The sequence below is a fragment of the Chiloscyllium plagiosum genome, unplaced genomic scaffold, assembly GCF_037043375.1.
Source record: "Chiloscyllium plagiosum isolate Xiang-an unplaced genomic scaffold, Cpla_swu_hap1 HiC_scaffold_23, whole genome shotgun sequence".
Classification (NCBI taxonomy): domain Eukaryota; kingdom Metazoa; phylum Chordata; class Chondrichthyes; order Orectolobiformes; family Hemiscylliidae; genus Chiloscyllium; species Chiloscyllium plagiosum.
In genome coordinates this window covers 5,401,283-5,426,250 of record NW_028270161.1, presented here as the reverse complement: position 1 = coordinate 5,426,250, position 24,968 = coordinate 5,401,283, and the positions used below count along the sequence as shown (strand labels likewise).

General features: G+C 39.0%; 1 protein-coding gene across 2 annotated transcripts in view; it reads right to left on the bottom strand.

The window, feature by feature from the left end:
* The window catches only part of sephs1 (selenophosphate synthetase 1), a 59,490-nt gene that overhangs the window by 30,686 nt on the left and 3,836 nt on the right, over positions 1–24,968 (bottom strand). For both annotated transcript variants that reach the window (XM_087999338.1, XM_043714177.2), the window contains exon 3: positions 6,641–6,744. In XM_087999338.1, the coding sequence (XP_087855464.1) occupies positions 6,641–6,744 (104 nt within the window). The remainder of the gene's footprint in view (positions 1–6,640; positions 6,745–24,968) is intronic.

The following is a 24,968-nucleotide window of genomic DNA, read 5'->3' as shown; positions in this document are numbered from 1 at the left end:
ATCTTTACCACAACCAGTCATGTCAAAGGGTGACTATTTGCTGATATGGTTCACAAATACTTCCAGTCACCAGAGTATTGACACTGAATAATGCCCACAAGAAGAACATTTGTGCTTGAGAAATGCTTTTGCTATCACAAGACTTCAGAAGCCTCGTCAGGTTTCTTCAAATATCATAATGGCAGCACAGTGGCTCAGTAATTAGCACTGCAGCCTCACAGCGCCAGGGACCCAGTTCGATTCCAACCTCGGGCAACTGTCTGTGTGAAATTTGCACAGTCTTCCCGTGTCTGCGTGGGTTTCCTCCAGGTGCTCCAGTTTCGTCCCACAATTCAAAAGATGTGCAGGTTAGGTGAACTGACCATGCTAAATTGCCCATAGTGTTCAGGGATGTGTACATTAGGTGCATTAGTCAGGTTAAATGTAGAGTAATAGGATAGGGGAAATGGGTCTGGATGAGTTGGTCTTTGGAGGTTCTTGCTGGGCCAAAGGGCCTGTTCCTACACTAGGGATTCTATGGTTCTGACTTTACTGAGGGACAAGTTCATTCTAATTCCTGGACAGGAAGTAGTGAAGAGCAGGAACTGCATTAACCACCACAGATTATTATTTTTGCCATTTATTAAACAATTTAAGCATTCATTAAAAGTTACTCTATTTAAGTTAAACAGGTTATGCAATTTTGCTAACACATTTTATATGTGTGCTTGTATTAATAGTTATACTGGATTCATAATAAAGTCGTGAGAAGATGCTTTCCATGCACATTATAATCACATGATTTCCCCCTTATGGATTAATGTCTGTTGTGACACTTAGCTATGCAAGGAGGAAATTAACTCTTAATAAAAAGGTTAGTTGCATAGCTTGCTAACAAGAAACCCATAGTGAAAGTCATGAACTACTACAGATCAACTGGTCTTCAGTTTTAGGTAAAATAAAGAACTAGGCGGCACCGTGGCACAATGGTTAGCACTGCTGCCTCACAGCGCCAGAGACCCGGGTTCAATTCCCACCTCAGGCGACTGACTGTGTGGAGTTTGCACGTTCTCCCAGTGTCTGCGTGGGTTTCCTCCGGGTGCTCCGGTTTCCTCCCACGGTCCAAAGATGTGCAGGTCAGGTGAATTGGCCATGCTAAATTGCCCGTAGTGTTAGGTAAGGGGTAAATGTAGGGGTATGGGTGGGTTGCGCTTTGGCGGGTCGGTGTGGACTTGTTGGGTCAAAGGTCCTGTTTCCACACTGTAATGTAATCTAATCTAGGCATTATAATCAAATTGAAGGAACGAGAGTCAGAATTGATTCTGAATCAAAGGGCTAAACCTTATTTTGTTGGCTGTGCCGATTTAGTTGTGTTTCATGGAGGCTTTGAGAGTGCACAACCAAATGAGTTTTCTCAAACTGGCCGAGGCACACCTGGCATCCAATACTAGCTTGATTCTACCATTTGTTGTAGCCGACAAACGTTTTCCCTCACTTGCTCTCAGCAACCCAACACCCCATCCTCATAACCCTAAATGGCCTCTGCAAGGTCTACTCACTTACTCAAAGGCTTCACCACATTTCCCCCACCAGCATTAACAGCTGTGCCACCCATTTTCACCTCACTCAATCCTTTCTCTCATTCTAGGAGAAAATGTGCACAACACAGCACAAAAGGCCAAGCTATGTGCCGGGCTGTCTGACATTTGGCCCTTCATCTCCTATGAAGAAAGGAACCCGACTACCTGATGGTCAACTGGCACTGGACAGAGTGTGCTGTGGATCCTTGACCAAAGGCCATCGCCCTCTACTTGATGGAGGACTGCTGACAGCTACGATCAAGTCAGTGCCCTGACGTTTGCCCAGAAATGGTACTATTGGACATCCAAGACGATAGTCTGGAGGAGAATGGCAGAGTTGCCAGGGCAGCATGGTAGCTCAGTAGTTAGCACTGCTGCCTTGCAGCATAAGGGGCCCGGGTTCGATTGGGTTGTATGTGTGGAGTTTGCACATGCTTGTGTCTGTGTGGGTTTCCTCTGGGTGTTCTGGTTTCCTCCAGATGTTCTGGCTTCCTCCAACAGCCCAAAGATGTGCAGATTAGGTGGAGTGGCGACGCATAATTGCCCTGTAGTGTCCAGAGATGTGCAGGTTAGGTCGAATACCCACAGCAAATGTGGGTTATGAGGACGGGGTGGGGTCCAGCTGGAAAGCTCTTCAAGAGCGTCAATGCAGATTCAATGAACCAAATGGCCACTTTCCACGCTGTTGGAAGAAGCGCGAGAGTGAGACCGACTGTGTGTTGACATGTGTGTGTTTGGTAAAGTGTGCCTGTGTGTGTGTGACGGAGTACAAGTGTGAGAGAGGATAAGTGTGTAGGGTGTGCGCAGGGTGTGCGCAAGAGTGCGTGATTATCTAAGAGTGCGTGTGCACTTGTGTGACAATGTATTGTGTGGTGCAGTCACCTATAGAGTGACACGAACTCAAGGTCTCGGTTGAGGCCATCCTCATGGGTACCGAAACTGACTATCAGTCTCTGCTTGGCCACTCTGCTTTGTTGCATATCACGAAGACTGCCTTGGAGTATGGTCACTGAAAGATCAGAGTTCAAATGTCCCTGACTGTTGAAGTGTTCCCAACTGGGAGGGAAAATCCATGTCTGGCGATTGTTGCGCAGTGTTCATTCATCCACTGTTGTAGCATCTGCTTCGTCTCACTAATGTACCATGCCTCAGGGCATCCTTACCTGCAGTGTATGAGATAGACAACATTGGCCAAGTCACATGAGTACCTGCCACGTACATGGTGGACGGTGTTCCCATGTGTAACAGTGGTATCCATGTCAACACTGGCACGTCTTGCAGGGATTGCCTTAACAGGGTTGTACGATGTTGTGGTCAATAGTGTCCTGAAGCCTTGCCAGTTTGGTGCGAACAAGGGTGAGTTTAAAATTTGGCAGTTGTTCAAAGGTGAGAAATGGAGGTGTAAGGAAGGTCTTGGCAAGGTGCTCATCCTCATCAATAATGTGTTGCAGGCTGTGAAGAACATGGTGTAGTTTCTCCACTCATGTAAAGTGCTGGACAACGAAGGGTACCCTATCGGTTGCATCACGTGTCTGTCTCCTGTGGAGGTCATTATGGTTTCTTGCGATCGATGAGTTCAGCATTATATTCACCCCACCGCCCCCCACACATGTAAATCTATAGAGTGAATTTGCATTTGCAGATACATTCTATTTCTGCTCAAAAAGCACACAACCTGCAGGCAGTCAATCCATACAACATTTTATAAATTCCTACTTTGGAAATCGAATCAGCCCGAGTCAAGATTAGGATACAGACAGACTCTAAACTCATACCTTTAATACAATGTCTGAGCTGCGATGTCACCTTAAGGTATCTTGTGAACGTGCCTTAAAAGAAGTTCTCGAATTTACATATTAATGTATAGAAACCTGCAACCCATTCTAAAAGATGAAAGACTTAACAGCAATCTAGGTTTGTTCAATATATCATTTTAATTGCATGACACTGATCTTTTCCTATAAATTGTGTCTTATCCCTCCCCACTAGTTACCTGATGAAAGAGCAGTGTCTGAAAGCAAGTACTTCAAAATAAACCTTTGGACTAAACCTGAATGTTGCGATTTTTAACTTTGTCAACCCCGGCATCTCCACATCATGCCGACCATCGATACTTCCCCTATAAAGCATCTGCCTAGCAGGAAGCTCATCTTGATGTCCAGAACTTTGATGGAAAATGCAGTTACTTGCCCCCAATGAGTAAGATCTCACCGGACGTCTCATGCAATTCTGCCAGATTTCTCACCATTAACCAATGTTGTCCAATGCCCTATAAGATTCTGCTTGAGATTCTGCCTAACTATTTTCTAAATTACTCTAAAGCAACAGACCTACGGAGAGCCTTACCACAGTGCACCTAGATTATGCAAACATATTTAACAAAGTTCTATATGAAAGACTACTGATTAAGTTCCAAGTTTGTGGGATCTAGGATATATATTAGGAATGCCTACAGAAACAGGTGGCCAATAGATGTTTCTTAAAATAAAGATGTCGGAGTCAAGGGAGGTGACTGTGGAACTGTGCTTCAAATTTGCAATGATTTGGATTCAAAATAGATGAAACCTGCATATATTTTTCAAAAGATGCTTAACTAGAGGGAACTTAGAATTGAAGGAACTCAGAAATAGCAAAATGAAAAAGTGTTTGCGGACAAGTGTAAAACACTACACACAACAGAAAAGTGGGACAAATACAGTATGAACTTTTTTGAAATAGCTGAAGAGAAATTTAGGACTTTGGTATGCACATTATAATCAACCAAAACAGCAATCCCAAAGCCAGTAGAATGCTGAACTATATAACCAAAGCCAAAAAAAAGTGCAGGTAAAATGAAATTGTGTTCCTAGTTTTGTCAGTGACAAAAAGACACTTTACTGGAAAACAGTGCTGAAAAGAATTTTAGTAATAATCCCGAAGTCAGAAGTCTCAGTTACGAGAAAGAATAGAAATTGTATGATCACATACTACAGTCAACTCTGAAAGAAGCCTTTTGGGAACTTCCTTTAGAGTTAATAATGTGTTGAGTAAATCAATCAATAATTTATTCAATGTATTGAAAGTAATACAGCTCAATAAAATCATAGAAGTTGAACAGAAACAGGTGGTTTCACTTGCACCTTGATGTTTTAAAATTCCACAATAACTCAAAAGTTTTCAGCTACTGCCAACGCAGTCCTAGTTATCATAATGTAATTTTGCACTTAGTGAAATTTTACACCAGAAAGGACAAATGTCATTGTCAAGCTTACTTCATCAGTACCTTAAAATTAAATTCAAAAAAATTTTAGGTATCTAACAATATTGTCACATTTCTTAATAAACATGTATTTGTTAACCTACATTATTTTAGTCAATATATCTTTAACAGGAATTCAAACAAATTTTGATTCTTAAAGATAAAGTAGGCAAAGGGAACTGCAAAGTTTTTTTGGCCAATATTAAATCTATGTTTATCATAAAAGATTGGCTTTAATGAATAAATTCACCTTCCAGATACTCTGTCCAAAAACAATTCAGGAAAAAGTGGCTTGTCTGATGGTACCCATCCATCAACTTAAATATTTGCTCCTTTCACCCTGAGTAACTATGAAGTATCTGAAGCATGTAGCACCTATAAAATGCGCTTCAACTAGTCATACTGATTCCTTCAACAGCACCTATCAAAACTGTGACTTCTATCACTTACAAGGACAAGAACAGCAGCACCTCCAGATCACACATCACCTTGATTTAGGTAACTGCGCGTCCTTGTTGTTGGGTCAAAATACTTGAACTTCCTACCGAGAGGCACTCTGGGGGTACATTCATTACAAGGCCTGACATGCAACTGTCCATCCCTAATCAGCTTTGAGAAGGTGCAAGCCACTGCACCTTCTCAAAAGTGATTAGGGATGGACAATTGTTGTTGGCCATGCAGTCGTGGCCACATTTTCTGACTGAAACAAAATCTAAGGGATCTCCTTTAGCATTGTTATCAGATTGGATTTTTGAGTACAGTCGTGATTTTTAATTGCTAAAATAATGTTCTTACAATTAACTTCACAAAATAAAATGCTAAAAAAGTTACGTACCTCTATTACATTCTCACTGCTTCCATTCTGACAAAGTGGATAATAGAGAAACATTGCCTATCTCAAATATGGAAGCAACAGTACTGCATAATTGATCTCCAATATACTTGTGAAAACATCGGTAGGGATTTATCCCAGAACACAACATACATCATTTTAAGCAACTCTTCGTGGGCGGCACGGTGGCACAGTGGTTAGCACTGCTGCCTCGCAGCGCCAGAGACCCGGGTTCAATTCCCGACTCAGGCGACTGACTGTGTGGAGTTTGCACGTTCTCCCCGTGTCTGCGTGGGTTTCCTCCGGGGGCTCCGGTTTCCTCCCACAGTCCAAAGATGTGCAAGTCAGGTGAATTGGCCATGCTAAATTGCCCGTCGTGTTAGGTAAAGGGGTAAATGTAGGGGTATGGGTGGGTTATGCTTCGGCGGGTCGGTGTGGACTTGTTGGGCCGAAGGGCCTGTTTCCACACTAAGTAATCTAATCTAATCTAATCTAATTCACCAAATTAGGCAAGATAATTAGGGCGGGGGTGCAAAATAAAAATCAACCTTCAAGAGACCAACAAACATGTGGCAAATTTTCTAATTATCATCATCCTTAATCATCAAATGAAGGGTAAAACTCAAATGGGTGACCAGAACAGCATGTCGAGTTACCACAGGTAAAATGATATGTTATGTACAATACAGAGTACTTGCCAGCTGCAGTTAAACTTGGTACATTTGATTATAAGGAACACTGGTTAGAAATTTTCTTTTAAAACCTAATTTATTCATAGTTCACAGAACCATCAACAGGGTGCTAGTAAAAGTCAAAGATTAAAGTATAAGAGCTAAATACATATGAGGGTTTTAAGTTTCAATACTTTCTGCTGACATATGACAAATTTTCTATCATGTACATACAAGAATGAATCAGTAGATTTGGATAGTAAATGCTTGCGTTTTGTCTAATATTTGTAAACCCTTTTAGTATTACTCGATATATACAAATGTATTATAAGTTTCTCACCATCATGTAAGGATCATCAACAATGGGATAAAAATAATCTGTTGTTTGAACCAGAGACAGTCCGCCATGTCTTAAGGGAATAACACATGTATCCATTCCAATACCTGCAACATTAACAAAGACATGAAAAATAACAAAACTTGTCAAATGACTAGAACACAATAACTGCTCTAGGAAGTAAAACGTAGCACTGGTTGGTGGAAATTAAGCTCTCTCAACTACTTGAAATTACAAATGATTCATTGCATTTTGTTTGGCTCTAATCATTTTGGAATGCAAAGATTTTACCAATGGATTATTTATGTTACCCAGACAAATGACAGGCAGTTTGCATTCAAAGTTACACACAGGAAAATGATTGATGTATGTTGCTGCTGCTGGTAATATTAAGAACATTTGACAAGTACAAAAAAATAATTTGTTTTATTTAAATACTAATAATGCTGAGAAACTAAACATAAAATTAAAATTGGAAATCCTTTAAGATGGGATGAAGTAGGAATTTACTTAAAATGTACAGTTCAGATCTTTTTCCATCAAGATCCATTTGCAACTGGTGTATATCTAAGGACAGCATTAGAGGTGGTTACTCAACAGCATTTAAATAATAAATTCACCACATTTTATTCATAAAACAAGGTTTTCAATATGCAACAGGAGAAAGGTCACAATGCAGTTTGATGCTGCAAAATGCCAATGATTTAACATCAAAAAGAGTAAGCATCCTTCTTGGTGAATATTAGGTCTTGTCATTATCACTGGTGCAAAGTAAACCCCAACAATTGGGATATGCTGGAGAAAGAGTGTAACCTATAAATTGGTAATAAATTTGAATAAAACTGATAGGATTAGAACCTGGACATTCTCCCACTCTTCAGCCAAGAAATTAGTCAATTAAGAGTAGGCAAATTGTAATATGCATGAATAAAAAATGCAAGCCTATAAATCATTTCTAATAATACCTTAAAGTTTAAAATTTGAGACCAACATATTACTAGTCATTACTAACTTCAAAATAATCCATTCGTATAATAATTTTTAGACAAGAGGTTTTTATTCGAATGAAAGCTAAAATTAATCTTTTCCATTTATCAAGATTTTGTAGGTAATCTATTACTATCCTGTTCACTGGACATGCAGTAACTACTTAACCAGGGCAGCAGCAGGGTGCAGGACAGATTGGTGAAAAGAATCACATCAGATACAAATGTAGTACATATTAAAGTAAATTATGAATTGATTCCTAGGGTACACAACATCTACTGATTCACCACTGACTACTCAACTGGTTACATCCTCAAAAAATTCCAGAAGACTGGTTAAGCTTGATTTTCCTTCAGCGAATCTGTGCTGTCCAGGATCAATTATGTCACCGCTTTCAAAATGTTCAGTTATTACATGCTTAAGAATTGAGGCCAGCATTTTGCCCACCACCGATGCCAGGCTGATCAACCCATAATTTCCCGTTTTCTTTCTCCCTCCTTTTTTAAAAAGAGTGGAGTTACATTAGCTAACTTCAGTCCATTGGAACTCTTCCACATTGTACAGAACGCTGGAAAAATGATCACTTATGCATCCTCTATTTCTAGGGCTGCTTCCTAAAGTACTCTGGGATGCAAAGCATAAACCCCTGGGGTCTTATCAAGTTTTAATCCATCAATATCCCCAATACCATTTCTTGACTGATTAGGATTTTCTTCATTTCTCCTTCGTGCTTGACTGTCTCCTAGCATTACTTGTGCCCTCCTTAGTGAAGGCAGATCCAAAATATTTGTTCAACTAGTCTGCCATCTCTTTGCTGTCCATTATGAATTCACCTGATTCTAACTGCAAGGGACCTATGTTTGTCTTTACCAGTCTTTTTCTCTTCACATTTTTTATTTTTATGTTTTCTGCAAGCTTATCTTCATATTCTATTTTCCCCTTCTGAATTAAACCCTTTGTCCTGCTCTGCTGAATTGTAAATTTCTCCCAGTTCTCAGGTTTGCTGCATTCCCTTGCCAATCTGTATGCCTCCTTTTTGGCTTTAACACCGTTCCTGATTTCCTTTGTTAGCCATGGTTGAGCCACCTTCTCTGTCTTACTCTTACACCAGACAGGGATGTACAATTGTTGAAGTTCAGCCCCTTGTTCTTCAAATGTCTGCCACTGCCTATCCACCATCAACTCCTTAAGTATCCTTGGCCAGTTTTTCCTAGCCAATGCATGCCTCATATCAAAGTTAGCTTTCTTTAAGTTCAGGACCCTAGTTTCAGATTTAATTGTGTCACTCACCATCTTAATGAAGAATTCTACAATATTACGGTCATTCTTCACTAAAGGATCTTGCACCACAATGCTGCTAATTAATCCTCTCTCGCTACACAATACCCAGTCTACACAGGGTATTTACACAGGGTAAGAGGAGATACCCGGACGTAGAATTTCCTTGAGAATTATAGTAATGTTAAATGTTATAGCAATGTCAGTATATTAGTAATGGTACACCCAAGTCAAAAGCACCTGTTTATGCTGCAAAAGTCTCAGGAAATTATATGCCACATCATAATTTCTTCTTTGCCACTTTGCCATCAAAACAATTAATAATAATAGGCCACATCCCATTAAAATCAATGGTAATCGTTAATTTGCTTAATTAACACTACAACAATCAGTATTGTCACTTCGAACTCAGTCATGCTGCTGGGCTCAACATTTGGTCTAATCACAGGAACTCATGTTCATGCAAAAAGTGTAGTTTTCTTTAAAGCTGGGAGTGTTTTTTAAAAAAGAATTCTGGTGAACATGTTAAATGCAAAATGTGCAACTGCATTTGCAAAAACTGTTTGCAAAGTCTGGGCAATCAAACTGCAATTGTTCCCATTCTAAAGAATAAACTTGAAAGCTAGCAATAACACAAACATACGAAATGGCATCCTCCTTGGGGCCATTTAAGAAGATCATGGCAGATCTGTTTGCATTTCAAATTCTAAATTCCCACCCATCTCCGATTGCCCCTTGTTACCTACCTAACAAGAATTTACCTACCTTTGTCTTAAAACCATACAAATGTTTGCTGCCTTCTGAGGCAGAATTCCAAAGCTGTAAAACTCTCAGAAAAATATTCCAAGTGATTCCTAATTTTTAAACTGTGCCTTTTTTGGTCTGAACTGACCCACAAGAGCAAAGATCCTGTCCATGCCCACCTAGCAAGACCATTCAGAATTTTATACTCAATTAAGTTAACTCTCATTCTTTGAAATGCCAGTGAAAATAAAACCAGCCTGTTCAAGCTATTCTCATCGAGCAATCCAGATATCAATCTTTCAAATCTCTCAACTGCCTCCAATGTATTGTACGAAGAGACCAAAACTAAACACGGTATCAGAGATGGACTCTCATCAATGCTTTGTACAACTGAAGCATAACATTCTTGCTTTTCTGTTCAATTCTTCTTATAATAAAGGATAGCATTCCATTAGTCTTCAGGCCTGATGTCTTGAATTGCTCCTAGCTATTAGTGTCTCAATCTGTGCTGCAAGTGTATTCTTTAAAATGACTTTTTTCATTGGAATACCAAAATCCCTCTGCACTTCTGAATTCCGCAGTCATTCTCCATTTAAGTAATAATGTGTTTATTCTTCCTGCCAAAATGACTAACTTCACAAGTTAATGAGTTAACACTTAGTCAATTTAATAGTTATTGGTGCAATTTTTTTTGTTTTCTTTACCATGATACAAAGCACAATGACCACTTTCACAAAATGAAATGAGTTTCCTAGTCAGTGACATACATTAATCTTCTGGTCTCCAGATAATTTGCGGCCCCTTGGAAGTAATGATGTACTGTCTTTGTGGGACATGTCCAGGAAGTTTGAACTTACAAGAACTCTCAAAAGAGTCACAAGTTACTGATTCTAAGGTAGAGGTCAAAGACTTTGAACAGTTCCAAATTACCCACCTTGACAGTTACTCAATGTTTGACAGAAAAATCCAAGAATAATTCTCCCGGGTAGGTGAAGCCTCATCTCCTAATCCTTGCATATTTCTGTACGTAGATGATTCATTTACTATATTAGAATCTGCAGCTACAGAAAGATTTCCTTGCAGACATTAGGATCTACCTTACTAATGCACTTTTGAAGAACATTCCAGCAAACTCTTTTCATTTGATGCACTAGCTGAGAAATCCTCTAATAAGTTCTCTATAATTGTCTACTGCAAGCTTACATACATTGATCAATATGTCTTGGGATTCTCAGCATACCATAGCTAATTTACACACCATAGCTAATTTACAATTAACCTGTTCAGATGTCATAAGCACCTTTGGAGCACATGGGACTTAAACCTCGGTCTTCTGACCCAGAGTTAGCATCACTATCACAATAGTCCTCAGTCCGTGCACAATAAGCTTGGCCTCATTAGTAACCCATCAACAGTGCCTGAGTCCTTAGTATCAAATGTATTTTGCAGGATTATGTGCACCTCCTTTCAGATCAGATGAGTTGAGTATCACTCTGCAAAAAGTCATACAGGTCTACAGCCAGTGCAGTTTTTCCTCAAAGGTACCCAGTCTACTTCAAGTTAGGACAAGATATCTTAAAACTGACCAACAGGTGTTGCACTCCACTACTATGCAACAACCAGTATTCTAAGGATGTTGCTGTCAAGCCAAAACTGTCGTCATTTGGTCTACCACAGAAACTAGTAACATGGGATACTATCAGAGCATCTGGACAGTTGGCAGCATCCAAATTTACTGACTGGATTCAACCAAACAGTCAGTGCTTGTAAAATCCAGGATTCTGTGATTAAGCAGCACCTATTTCAACAATTCTGAGTATGCCTAGAATTACACTAAAAACCAACTTAAAATTTAGTTGGGCTCACAACATGGCTTACTTGCACTTGCGAGAAGTTGCATGTATTCATGAATACATTCTCAGTTCTTGCGACAAAAGGAATTGGTCCAGGGTATTACACCTTTTCAGTTGGGTGACTTTGTTTCTGGGTGCACAGCCTATGGCACATTTTGACCAGAGTGGACACACTTTCTTGAAATGAATTTAAACAGAAGGTTTGGGGTGATTGCTCTGGGCACATTCTCTATGACAGTGCCTGGATCAGAGCCCACACTGTCAACCAACTTGCATTAAGTTGCTCAAATCATGTAAATTGTTGCTGCTTTTGAAAGCTGGCACTCTTTGTAACATTGCTGATGAGGGCAAGATGAAAAGCTTGGTCTGCATATCTGTACTATCAAGCAACTATAGAGAAGCATACTAGAGAGGATATGGCTTTACTATGCATATAATTTTGAATCGCTGAGTTTCAAAGTGCTTGGTTTTGATACCGCCCAAGGTGGAAACATATACCTATCCCACAGCACTCACATTTTTTGCAGTTAATTTTCTTGTTCCCAATTTTATATTCCCAAAAATACAAAACACTAACTACACTTAATTCAAAGAAATAATTCTGACTTTGGTTCAAGATAAAAGAATTATTTTAATCCTGATCAGCATTAAATAATCTGTTCAAGAATCCAAAAACTGACTGAGCTACATGCTGATGTAGCTCCCCTGATTGATAACAGACACTACAAATGGCATTATCTGTCAGAAAAAAATATATCGAGCAGCATATTTGAAAAGCAATTTGGTTCCATTAATAAATAAGGAATACTGCTCACGAAGCAGTATTGCAATTTTCACACATTTTTGTCCCATAACTGGATAATTTTAAAAGGTGCATGATTTGCTTTTTTTGAAAGCAAGTTAGGAAATTGTTTAAGTTAGTTAGCTCATAACAACACAATATGTGTCGGCATAAAAAGCACAAGGCGACAGTTTATCCAACATACGAAAGAAATCCAGAGGATAACAGGCACTCACCACTGGATAATGTTAACAAAAATTCCAAACTATGTCATTTTGTCAATACTTTGCATGGAACCAGGTTAATTTCCAAAAGGAATCCAGGATAATAAATGGAAAACATTAGTTAGAAACATTTCCTTTAATTATTAAAATACAAAGATTAAAATAAATCACACCACAAATCTAAAGACATGGAATGAAGAATCAACTAAACAGGATCAAAAGTAAAACTAAACATGGTGCTTGGGGATTACTAATGTTAGAATTTCCAGCAATTAAAATCAGTATATTAAAATGAAAGGTATGTCACACCCATGGATAAGCTTTCTGAAGATCAGTTGCCAAGAACTCATCGGCTGAGCAAAATGGGCTATCAATAATGCTTAAGAAAACAAAAAGTTCCAAGATAATAGACTACAATTAATAAATCATTATCATTTAACAGAATTGATTTCCTTTGCTGAAGATTTTCAGTAGAGAGAAAGAAAATTATAATCCTGGTTAAGGCAAAGTAGCAATATTCTAGCATCTAGAAGCAGTTAATTCATTTTTAAAAAGTTGATTGCCACTGCTAATGAAAACTGTGCAACATCTTCAGTCCTCTGATTTGCATGCAATATTAGAAGACGGGAACAATGTGCATTTGTATAAAGTTAAAAATCACAACACCAGGTTATAGTCCAACAGATTTACTTGGAGGCACTAGCTTTTGAAGTGCTGCTTCTTCTTCAGGTGGTCATGAAGCAAATTCAGACAACACAAGTTATAGCAACAGGATTGCAGTGAAATAGAATGTAACAGTAAACAAATTTATCTATAGTCTTTCATCTTTTAGAGTGATATGTGTTAGCTTCGGTTTCTTCATCTGTAAATCCCAGAACATTTTAAGAATTACATTCTCAAGGTCGCTTTTAACAATAGGTGTCATCTCAGCTCAGATAATAAATTGAAGGGGTGAAGTTAAAGTCTGTCAGTATCCCAAAGTTAGGTCAGACGGATTCTATTTCTAAAGTGGGATTCACAGAATTTAACTTATTTTGCTCAAAAACGGCATATAATGTAATTCTGCAAGCACAAATTCACCCCAAACTTGTGAGGGTGTCTGTGTGAGTGTGTGAGTGAGTGAGTGAAAGTAATGGCATACAAGTCTGTGAGACAGTGCGTGCGTGAATGTATGAGGGGGGATCTGCATATGCACGCATGAGTGTACAGTGCAGTGGGGTCACCTGTTGTGTGACATGAACCCAAGGCCCTCGTTGAGGCCATCGCCATGGTACAGAACTTGGCTATCAGCCTCTGCTCAGCCACTTGTGTTGTTGCCTGTCCCAAAGTCCGCTTTGGAGGATGGTCACCCAAAAGTTCAAGACCCAGACTGAAGTGTTCCCCAACTGGGAAGGAACACTCCTGGCTGTTGATTGTTTGTGCGGGGTCCATTCATCCGTTGCCACAGCCTCTGCTTGGTCTCGCCAATGTACCATGCCTCCTGAAGAAGGGCATGTGCCCGAAACGTCGAATCTTCTGTTCCCTAGATGCTGCCTGACCTGCTGTGCTGTTCCAGCAATAAAGTTTCAGCTTTGATCTCCAGCGTCTGCAGACCTCACTTTCTCCTCAAGGCATCCTGGACTGCAGTGCATGAGATAGACAACGTTGGCCAAGTCACATGAGCACCTACCACATACATGGTGGATTGCGACCTGATGTGTAAATGAAGGTATCCAGGACGATACTTTGATACGTCTTGCAGTGCCTGCTATGACAGGGTTGTATAGCGTTGTTGTGAAAGCCAGACAGTTTGCTGCGAACAATAATCTGTTTCAGGTTTAGTGGTTGTTTAAAGGCAAAAAGTGGAGGTGTGGGGAGGGTCTTTGAGAGGTGCTCATCCTCATTGATAATGTGCTGCGGGCTGTGAAGAACATGGCGTAAGTTTCTCAGCTCCCAGGAAGTACTGGACAACGAAGGGTCCCCTGTTAGTTGTAGGTCGTGCCGGTCTCCTGAGGAGGTCATTATGATTTCTTGCTGTGGCACGTCATAATTGGCAGTCGATGAGTTGAGCATTGTACTTCATTCTTATGAGGCATCCTTGAGTACTTTCAAGTGTCCATCACGTTGCTCCTCATCTGAACAGATCCTGTGTACGCGTAGGGCTTGCCCGTATAGGATGGCTGTTTTAACGTGTTTAGGGTGGAAGCGAGAGAAGTGTGGCATCATGAGGTTATCAGTGGGTTTGTGGTAGAGTGAGGTGCTGAAGTGCCCATCCTTGATGGAGGTGCATGTGCCCAAGAACGAGACCGATACAAAAGAGTAGTCCATGGTGAGTTTGATGGCGGGATGAAAAGCATTGATATCCTTGTGTAGTTGTTTCAGTGACTCCTCGCCATGGGTCCAGAGAAAGAAAATATTGCCAGTCTATCTGGTGTATAGTGTTGGTTGGAGGTTCTGCGAAGAGGAGTAGTCTTGTTCAAACCTGTGCATGAAAATATTGACATATTGGGGTGCAAATTTGGTCACCATTGCTGTTCCTGGAATCTGGATGAAGAACTAGCTATCAAAGATGAAAATGTTGTGGTCGAGGATGAAGCGGTTGAGTTGTCAAACAGTGCTTGGCAATTGTTGGTATTGAGTACTGAGGCTGTTGCCATGATGCCGTCATTGTGGGGGATGCTGGTGTAGAGAACCTCATGATGCCGCACTTCTCTTGCTTCCACTCTAAACACATTAAAACAGCCATCCCCTATGGACAAGCCCTACGCGTACAGGATCTGTTCAGATGAGGAGGAACATGACAGACACTTGAAAGAACTCAAGGATGCCCTCATAAGAACAGGGTATGATGCTCAACTCATCGACTGCCAATTACGACATGCCACAGCAAGAAACCGTATGATCTCCTCAGGAGACAGACAGGAGCTGCAGCCGATAGGGTACCCTTCATTGTCCAGTACTTACAGGAATACCACCATTACACGTCAGACCAGAACCTACCATGTGCGTGGCAGGTACTCATGTGACTCAGCCTTTGTCCATCTCATACGCTGCAGGCAAGGATGCCCTGAGGCATGGCACATTGGCGAGACAGAGCAGAGGCTGTGGCAACAGATGAATGGACACTGCACAACAATCACCAGCTGGGAAGGAACACTCCACTGCACTATACACACTCTCACACAAAAGCGCATGCATATGCACATACACTCACTCCTACAGACCCAGACACACACACGCAAAGCCTCTCTTATACACAAGCTCCTTCTCATACGCTCACACATACACGCCCCACACAAGCACCCTCTCAGACTTCAACTCACTACACTCACACACATACTCGCTCAGACATTCACCCCCACATGCACACACTGTCTCCCCTGCACACACACTGGTTTGTGGGGTGAATATGTATTTGCAGAATTATATGTAAAATTCTGTTAATCCCACTTTAGAAATAGAATCAGTCTGACCTAACATAGGGACATAGACAGACTGTAACCTCACACCTTCAATACATTATCTGAGCGGAGATGGCACCTGTCGTTAAAAGCTACCTTGAGAATGTAATTTTAAAAATGTTCCGGGATTTACATATGAAGGAACCAAAATTAACATGATCACTCTAAAAAGATGAAAGACCCAAGCTAAATTTGTTTAATATTACATTCCATGACACTGCAACCCTGTTGCTCTAAATTCTGTGTCACATGATTCTGCTCCATGACCGCCTGAAGCAGCAGTGCTTTGAAAGCTCGTGCCTCCAACTAAAGCTGTTGGACTATAACCTTGTGTTGTGTGATTTTTACCTTTGTCCACCCCAGTCCAACACCAGCACCTCCAAATCATGCATTTGTACAGATCCCTTACTGTAGGAAAAGAATCAAAGATTATGCAGCAACATAAGCAAACAGAATTTGAAACAGAACCATACAAAGAGCAAATAATATCAAGTCAGATAGCAAGAGCTTCTTTCAATATATAAAAAAAAGAAGAGAGAAGCCAAAGTGAATATAGGCTCCTAAGAAAATGAGGCTAGGGAAATAATAATGGAAAACCAGGATATGGCAGAACAGTTGAATAAATACTTGGCATCGGTCTTCACAGTAGAATATACTAATAGCATTCCAAAATTATTAAATAATCAAGGGCAAAAAGAAATTAATAAAGTAACTATCACTAGGAAATAAATGTGGAAAAAAAACAAATGAAGCTAAAGACTGGCAAGTCCCTTGGACCCGAGAGGACGTATTCTAGAATACTGAAGGAAGTATCTACAAAGATACTGGCTGCACTAGCAGTAATCTTCCAAGAATCCTAGATTCTGCAAAGTCACTGAATTGGAAAATTGACAATTGAACATCTTTATTTATAAAAGGGAAGAAAACAAAAAAAAAGGGGCCACACATTAGGCAACTTAATAAATTGAGAATGCATGGTGTCTGAGATTATATATGAGCGAGGGGTGGGGTGGGGGAGTAATTGATAGGTGGGATATAGCCCAAAGAAAAAGAACAGTTGGACAAAGGTGTGGATAACAATTTGTCTAGGAGAGTGAATAGCTATTAATGGAAACAGTTAATGGCTAACCATAGGTAGCGTGTAATGGTAGATTATGCGATAATAAGTCCTGGTGTGTGGGGTTGGGGGCTAGGCCATGGGAGAGTTCAGGCCCTAAACTTACTGACCTCAATATTGTTCAGGGGTCCATAAATGGAAAATGAGGTGTTGTTCTTCCAGCTTGTGCTGAGCTTCACAGATAACTAAGCTGCAGAAAGGATGTTTCACTATGTGAGAGACAAGGACCAGAAGGCATTATCTCAGAATAAGGATCTTTCATTTCAGACAGAGATGAGAAAAAAATTGTTCTCTCAGACTCGTGAATCTGTGGAATTCTTTACCACAGCAGGCTGTTGAGACTGGGTTGTTGAGCTGAGACAGACAGATTTTTAATCAGCAAGGCTATCAAAGGTTAAAGGGAAAATTCAGGACAGTGGAGCTGAGGATTATCAGATCATGATCTCACTGATTGGTGGAGCATTCTTGTTTGATTCAAAGGCCTACTTCTGTTCCTACATCTTATGGTCTTATTTGAGACCAGGTGACCAAACGTTTCATTAAACAGATGGATTTTAAGGGATAAATTGAAAGAAGAAAGGTAGAAATGCAGAGCATCAAGGGTAGATCAATTAACAGATCAGAATTAGAGGTGGTCCAAGGTTGTGGTAATGGGATGGTTGCAAGGCTGGACAAAGTTAGAGAGATACGGTGGGACAAAGCCACGTGAGATTTAAAGACAAAAGATGATAATGTTAAAGTTTCAAAAAATCTAGATGTTCCTAGAAAGCGAACGAGTGTAAGTCAGCAACCAGAACAGTCATGGGTGAACAAGACTTTGCGCAAATACAGAGATGCACAGAACAGTTTTCGATTTGCTTATATTTATCAAATGCACTGGATTAATCAATTCCAGAAGCAAAAAGGCATGTACACAAAGTTTAGAAATTGATAGATGAAGATAAGCTTCTGATTGCCAATCACAAAACAAAACAGGACACTAAGGGTGCAAACAGTCTGGTTCAACCCGTGACAGTGCACACAGGAAAAAATGGAATTTGTGGTGTGCAAGCAAGTTACTGTTACTAACTATAAATGACTATTGTTCAGTACTAAACCACTGATAAGAGTAAAAAAAAATTCTTTATTGCTCTACAATATCTTCCACTGATGTGGTAGCCAAGGTTTGCATCTTCTCACATCTGCAACGCATCACAGAAAGCCATTATTGCAAGAACAAATTCAGGTCTCTCCAATCATAACAGGAATTGTGCAAGATTCTGACTTGGTATCCAATGAAAGCAGTGGTTGTTACAAAGGTGTCTAACACAGCCTGCTCGCAGCACCACATCCACAAACATTTAATCAACTTAACCATGGATGCTCAGTATAGCAGTTCGTACAAATTGCATGATGCACTGTGCAAAGTCACTAAAACTCCTTAGACAGCACCTTCCAAATCAGTGACCACTTCGATCTAGAAGGTCAAGGTTCGCAGACAAACGGGAACACCACCTACAAGTCATTCACCATCCTGCAAGACCCATGTTCCGTGAATGAGTAAAATAAAAATGCTGGAATTGCTCTGCAGTCAAGTAGCAACTGTGGAGAGAAAAGCAGAATTAATTTTTCAAGTCCATTCTAATGAAAGCTCATGGACCTGTTAACTCTGTTTGCCTCTTCAAATATGCTGCCTGACCTGAGTATTTCCAACACTTCTATTTTCTTTCACTCAAATCCAGTTCACAAATAGACATGAAAGTGCTAATCTAGCACAACTATTATTACAAAGACAGAAATTGTTGGAAAAGCTAATCTATTGTTGACTGAACTAAAGAACGTTTTTATCTCCCATGTAGAATGGTACTCGATGCCTCCTAGCCAGTTGTCTTCACAGTATTGAAGTAGATTCAATTAACTGAATGTCCTGAATTTACCGCATTATTTGGCCTCTTCAGAGCATAATTTATTAAATTATAGATTGCCAATCACAAATATTGCACTTAACACTTTCAAAGTGTCTTCCTATTAGAAAACTAAATCTATATCCTTACTTAAAATTCAGAACTAAATTTTCAATACAGCTGATCCATAGAAACAAAAAGTAGAGAAAAATCTTTCCAATTGACCAACATAATTTTTTTAAAAAACTAAATAAAAATGTTATGCAGCTCTCAGGAGGACAGTGTCAATGGCAACACATTCCAAATACAAGTGGTATCCTACAGCCAAATGAATAATGTTCAATTTTGGAAAAAAACGGCTTTCCACCCATTTATTGACATGTGTTTGGTTCCATCTTATAATTTATTTTGTGGCTGAGAGTGTAAGCAAACATTTCCAAGCCACAAAATGAAAAACCATAAATTAACTTCCATTTTCTCTATACATGCTGACATTTTACTTCACACATCACTACATAGATGGATGGAGTGGCTTTAAATGATTGCTACTAAACATTTTCCTTCCTCTGTATGTTTCCCCCCCCAACCAACTTCTGAAAGCATCTACTTATGTGAAGGTTATACTCCCATTTGAAGTGGCAGCTCCAGAACCTTGTACATTTCTGATTCCTTATGCAAGATTGGAGAAAGTGTGAGAGAAACAGGCATGAAAAAACAGGCACAAAAGTGGCTCATAAAAAGAGAAAAAAAAAGCATGAAAAGGAAGAAATTGTAATTAGATTATCTGCACACAAATTTTAATATTTATAATGGTCACTTAGTTTTTCTTTAGTGCTTTGTGTCCTATTGTCAAAAAGGAAAGTCAGACTAAATATTTCAAGATATATTCACCTTAAAGGATCAACTGTGCTTAGTTCAAATACATACAGACGTGGGGATTACAGGTGCCAGAACCAAAAGCAAAAACTATTCCACGAGTTTTTCTTGATTTGGAGAGAATTTATGACTTTGAAACATATTTCAAAGTTATTGATAACAAAAAACGTTAAAAGAAAGTTAACTCTGACAAATTTAAAGAATATATTTTAGGACTTTTAGTTTCAACAAAAATATAAAATCACCACCTTCTGGAGAAGACTCCATCTGAATGGACTCTAATTGACCGATCCCAGGACTGACAATATGAAGAAAGACTGAATTGAATAGGACTATATGCAGGAAAGAAGTTCCTGATGACTAGGGAGTCCACAACCAGGTATCAAAGGGTACAAGGACGTCATTTAGGACTGAGATCTGGTGAGCCTATGGAATTCTCTGCCACAGAAAGCACTTGAGGCCAAAATATTGAACATTTACAAGGAGATAAGAGTTCTTATGGCTATAAGGATCAAAGAGGATGGGGCGAAAGTAGGAAAATGGCACTTGAATGATCAGCCATGAACATACTGAATAGTGAAACAGGCATGAAGGGCTGAATGGTCGGCTCCTGCTTCTATTTTCTACGTATTTATGAATGAAGGAATTCTTGGGTAATACTCATTTGTACTAAAAACAGCAATACTTATACTTATTCTGTTGCAAAATGTTTAGTTCTGCAATCTGAGCAACTATCACTGTAATCAACATTTGGCACATAGCACAAATTGACTATGGCTTAAAGAGCATGGTTTTCATCAGGCTTGTCAGCAATCTCATGTTTACTGCTGGTCTTTCACTACAGACATTTACATGAAATTCTACAAAAAAAATTTCCAAAAACAAAATCAAACGTAACTTCAGTCATGCATTTTGCAAGAAGTTTTGATCATCTATTGCCTATTCATTTTCATGAACAATTAAGACTGACTGAACCATAATTGCGAATTAATAGTAGTAACTACTCAAAACACTGCTGAATAGCTTTATTTGATTGAGCTAGTAGTCAGGAAGGACTTCAATTGGAGCACACAACTTGTAGTACGTTTCAGACATAGAAAGAGGAGCTTTAAGATCCTACCTGAATTTTGACAGCTAGAGAACACCAATTAGCTAGATGGACAGACCCAATTTTCTTGAACTAACGCATCGAAGAATTTAAATTTGCAATCACTTACACAACAACGATACCAATGATGCAATACAGTTTTCCTTTATAACTACTATTTTAGTCGAATCCCAGAGATATGATCTCAAAAATTCCTGAAGAATACCATGGTTCTTTCCCAGAGCAGTCAGCCTTGAATTTCAGGTTTGTATTTTGTTTTAAATTATATTTTGTGTGTTTTTGGAATGTGGACAATATTGCCAAAGTAGTATTTATCGTTCAGCCCTGGGTATGCTGATCATAACAGTAACCATGCCTAGAATGTAACTTGTGTGGGCCAGAAAGTTACCATCTCTAAAAATAATCCAGCAGGTTTCATGACCATTTTCTAGCATCATTTCACAAGTTAACAAATATTTTTGAATTCAGTTTCACCAACCTACTAACAACATTAGACCTGTAAAACAAACACAACCTTAATTTTGATTGTTCTACAGTAGTTAGGCTGTAGATCAAGTTCTATCCAAGAGGCACTGAAGGAATGCCACAGTTAAAAAAAACTATTTTTTGGACATGTTAAACTGAAACACATTTTGCATTCCTGCAAATGCAAAAGTATGGTTGTTCACCAGACTTCAGTAATCTCAAGTTTACTGCTTGTCCTCCCTGCATGACATTTACATGAAATTGTACAAAAGAAATGCAATTTCAAAAATCAAATCAAATGTAACTTTAGTCACGCACTTTGCATCAACCTATTCCTTTTTTTAATGAATGGATATATGAATGAAGGATACTTGTATTACTGGGAGAACGGTTATGCAATACTGTACTTAGGACATAAGAAATAAAACTATAAAAGGAATCAATTTGAAAATAAAGCATGAATTGAGAACTTGCAAATGAAGAGAGGAAGAGGTTGGTCAATACAGGGCAACAGAATTAAAAATCTAAAAAGGATGGAAGAAACCCATTGGTAAACAGTTAAGAAAATGAAAGAGAAAACAGTGATTGTAAACAAACTATGCTCTTTCAGAAAGGTCAACTTTTCTTCCAGAGTTTTGCAACATCATGCATTGTCGCCCTGCCTAACCTCAAGTCTTCATTCATTCCACCAACATAACAAAATGAATCCAACACTATGATATCGGAACTTCACCATGATGGGTCAATGTATAATATTCAACCAATTCTGTTAAGCGGATGGTAATTTATTTGAGAATTCAAAGTTTGGGTAATTTATTTGAGAATACCAAGGAATGGCAAGTGAAATACATTCCATATGTAACAGAGTGAATATGATATAGTGTGACTACATAAAATCAGTGATAATACAAGAATTAAAGTTACTTGCAGGTGTTAAAAAGATAAACAACAACTTGGGCTAATTTGTGAGATTGCTACTCAAAAGAGTGGAGTTTGAATTTATAAGATTTTATTACTCCATCTGTAAGGCAACATGCAGGCAAGGAAAGGCGGCTGACAGGAAATCTGATTTGGGGACTCAAAATTCTGAGCAGCCTGAACAGAATAGATATGGAGAAACTGTTCTCACTCATGAAAAGTCTAAAGAACAATAATGCACAGATTTTAAGTAATTTGGCAAAAGAAGCAAATGAAACATTTAAAGAAATTCTTTCATGCACAGAGTGGTTAACGTCAGTAATGCACTGCCCGAGTATGCAGTGGAAGCAGGTTCAAGTGAAGCATTCAAAAGGGAATTTCACTTAACTGAAAGTCACAATGTGCAGGGTTACAGGGAGAACAGAACTAAGTGCACTGCTTATTTGAAGAGCTGGCACCGATATAATGGGCCAAATATTCTCCACCTCTAATTTAACAACTCTGGGATTCTGTAAGTGGAGCTTAAAAGCAAATACACACTCACTCTCAAGGTTTAGTATAAATTTGCAATCTTATATTGAAATATGTTGCTTGCTTTTTAATAATTCATTTTGCTTCTTTAAAATTTTAATTTCAAATACATAGTATCTCAAAGACCAGGAGAACAAAGAAAAATTAATGAGGGAAGAGAAAAACTAAAAACTAAAGTTACAATAGGCAAGATACAAAAGTAATGGATCCAAGGAGGATCGCAAAAAAATCCAGTCTTCTGAATTATTTGTATAGAATGAAACAGTTGTATTACAGTTATTTAAACAAGAGTACACAAACTTACCAATTTGCCCTTAACTAATATTTTTCCGTTTTACCTCAACTACCATAACTCTACATTTATAATTGAGATTAAATACCAAAGAGCTCCATATTAATGTTTAACAAGTCCACCACTCCAATTACATAAGGCACTGTAACTGCTACAGTACTTTAACTATTTACTAAAAACAGGAAATCTTAGAATTTCATCAGGTTGTTTACAGGAATTAAAAAAATGCAGATTTAAGTTTGCAATCAGATCAGCGACAATCATATTGAATTACAGGGCAGGTTCAAGGGACTAACTGGCCCATTTTGCTCCTAATTCATATGTCTATGTTTCACCATCTTCAGAACCACTTCCTTGCTCAAGTTCTCTCCACTGACCAACTCCATCCTTCTCCAGAAGCAGATTTCACAGCCAAGATCCATGTTTCAGGTCCATAAAATACATCAATGCCAAGCTTGAGTATCCTTGTCTTTGGATCTCTATGTATTCCTATGCTGAGCCATTCTTTATGTATGAAGAACACATTCTTTGTCACTGCTACTCTATTGCTGATTTACTTATGGCAGTAACCGTCATGACAAGCTGCTTCTCAAATCCTTAGATTATGAAATCTATTCCAGATGTTCACCAATTATTGTGACCGATATAGGACCGATTCCTGGACCTCTGGGATTAAGGCCGGTTTTCCCTAGAATTTAGAAGGTTAAAGAGTGGTCTGATTGAAGTATTCAAATATTAGCTGAAAAAGACAGGGTAGATAAAGATGAACTTTTTCAGGGTTCAGGGTTCTAGATCTCGGGGCCATAGTCTGGGAATGTTTAGGGCCAGACCGTTCAGAAGACATGTTAGGAACCACTTCTACAATTAAAAGGTGGTAGAGGCTTATAACACTGAAGAAGGGCTAATGCCCGAAACGTCGATTCTCCTGTTCCCTAGATGCTGCCTGACCTGCTGGGCTTTTCCAGCAACACATTTCCATCTCTCATCTCCAGCATCTGCAGACATCACTTTCTCCGCTTATAACACTTCTGCAAACGAGTGTGGATGTTGGTTCATTTGTTAATTTAAAACGTGAAATAGATATTTTCTTTTAAAAGCGCAAGTATAAGGGGTTTAGGATATAGGCAGATCGGCCATAATCTCACTGAATGGCAGAACATGCTTGAGGGGCTGAATAGCCTACCTCTGTTCCTATGTATGTCATTTCCTCCAAGTTTCTTAATTTGCATTAACTTCCATTCTGTAAACTTGCATCACTTCATTCATTCTTCTCGTTGGTATCTGGAGATTTTCTACTCTAAAAGCCACTAGGGCCAAGCCAAGTACAAATTCCAAGAAGGGACATCCTACTTCTGCACTTTTCTGTACTAATCTTGTTCTTTAAAATCATGGCTTTGCAAAGACGGTGTTCATCAACTGCTTTCTCCCACTCCACTCTCAATTATACGAGATTCAATTTCACCAACACTTCCCTGTTTGTACCAGCCTTAAAGAGATAATTATTTTTCAACTTCAATCAATTCAAGATTGCCTTTGGCACTTTCTGCAGCTTTTGCCAGTTCATTTATTGACAATCCACAAAGCAGGTGGACACTTCTGCTGCTATTCTATACTTCTTTTGCTAAACAACACTTTTCACTGAATCTTGGTTCATGTACAACAATAAATTAAATCAAACAAACACTCTCATTACGGTTGCAACATTTCTAACTCAACAGAACCTTTCCTAAAAATGGACTGATCACAGCCTATGCACTAACTTGTTATATTTCCAATCATTTCTTAAGACCTTTAACATTACCTTGGATGCAAAATTGTGGTGCAAAATACTTTT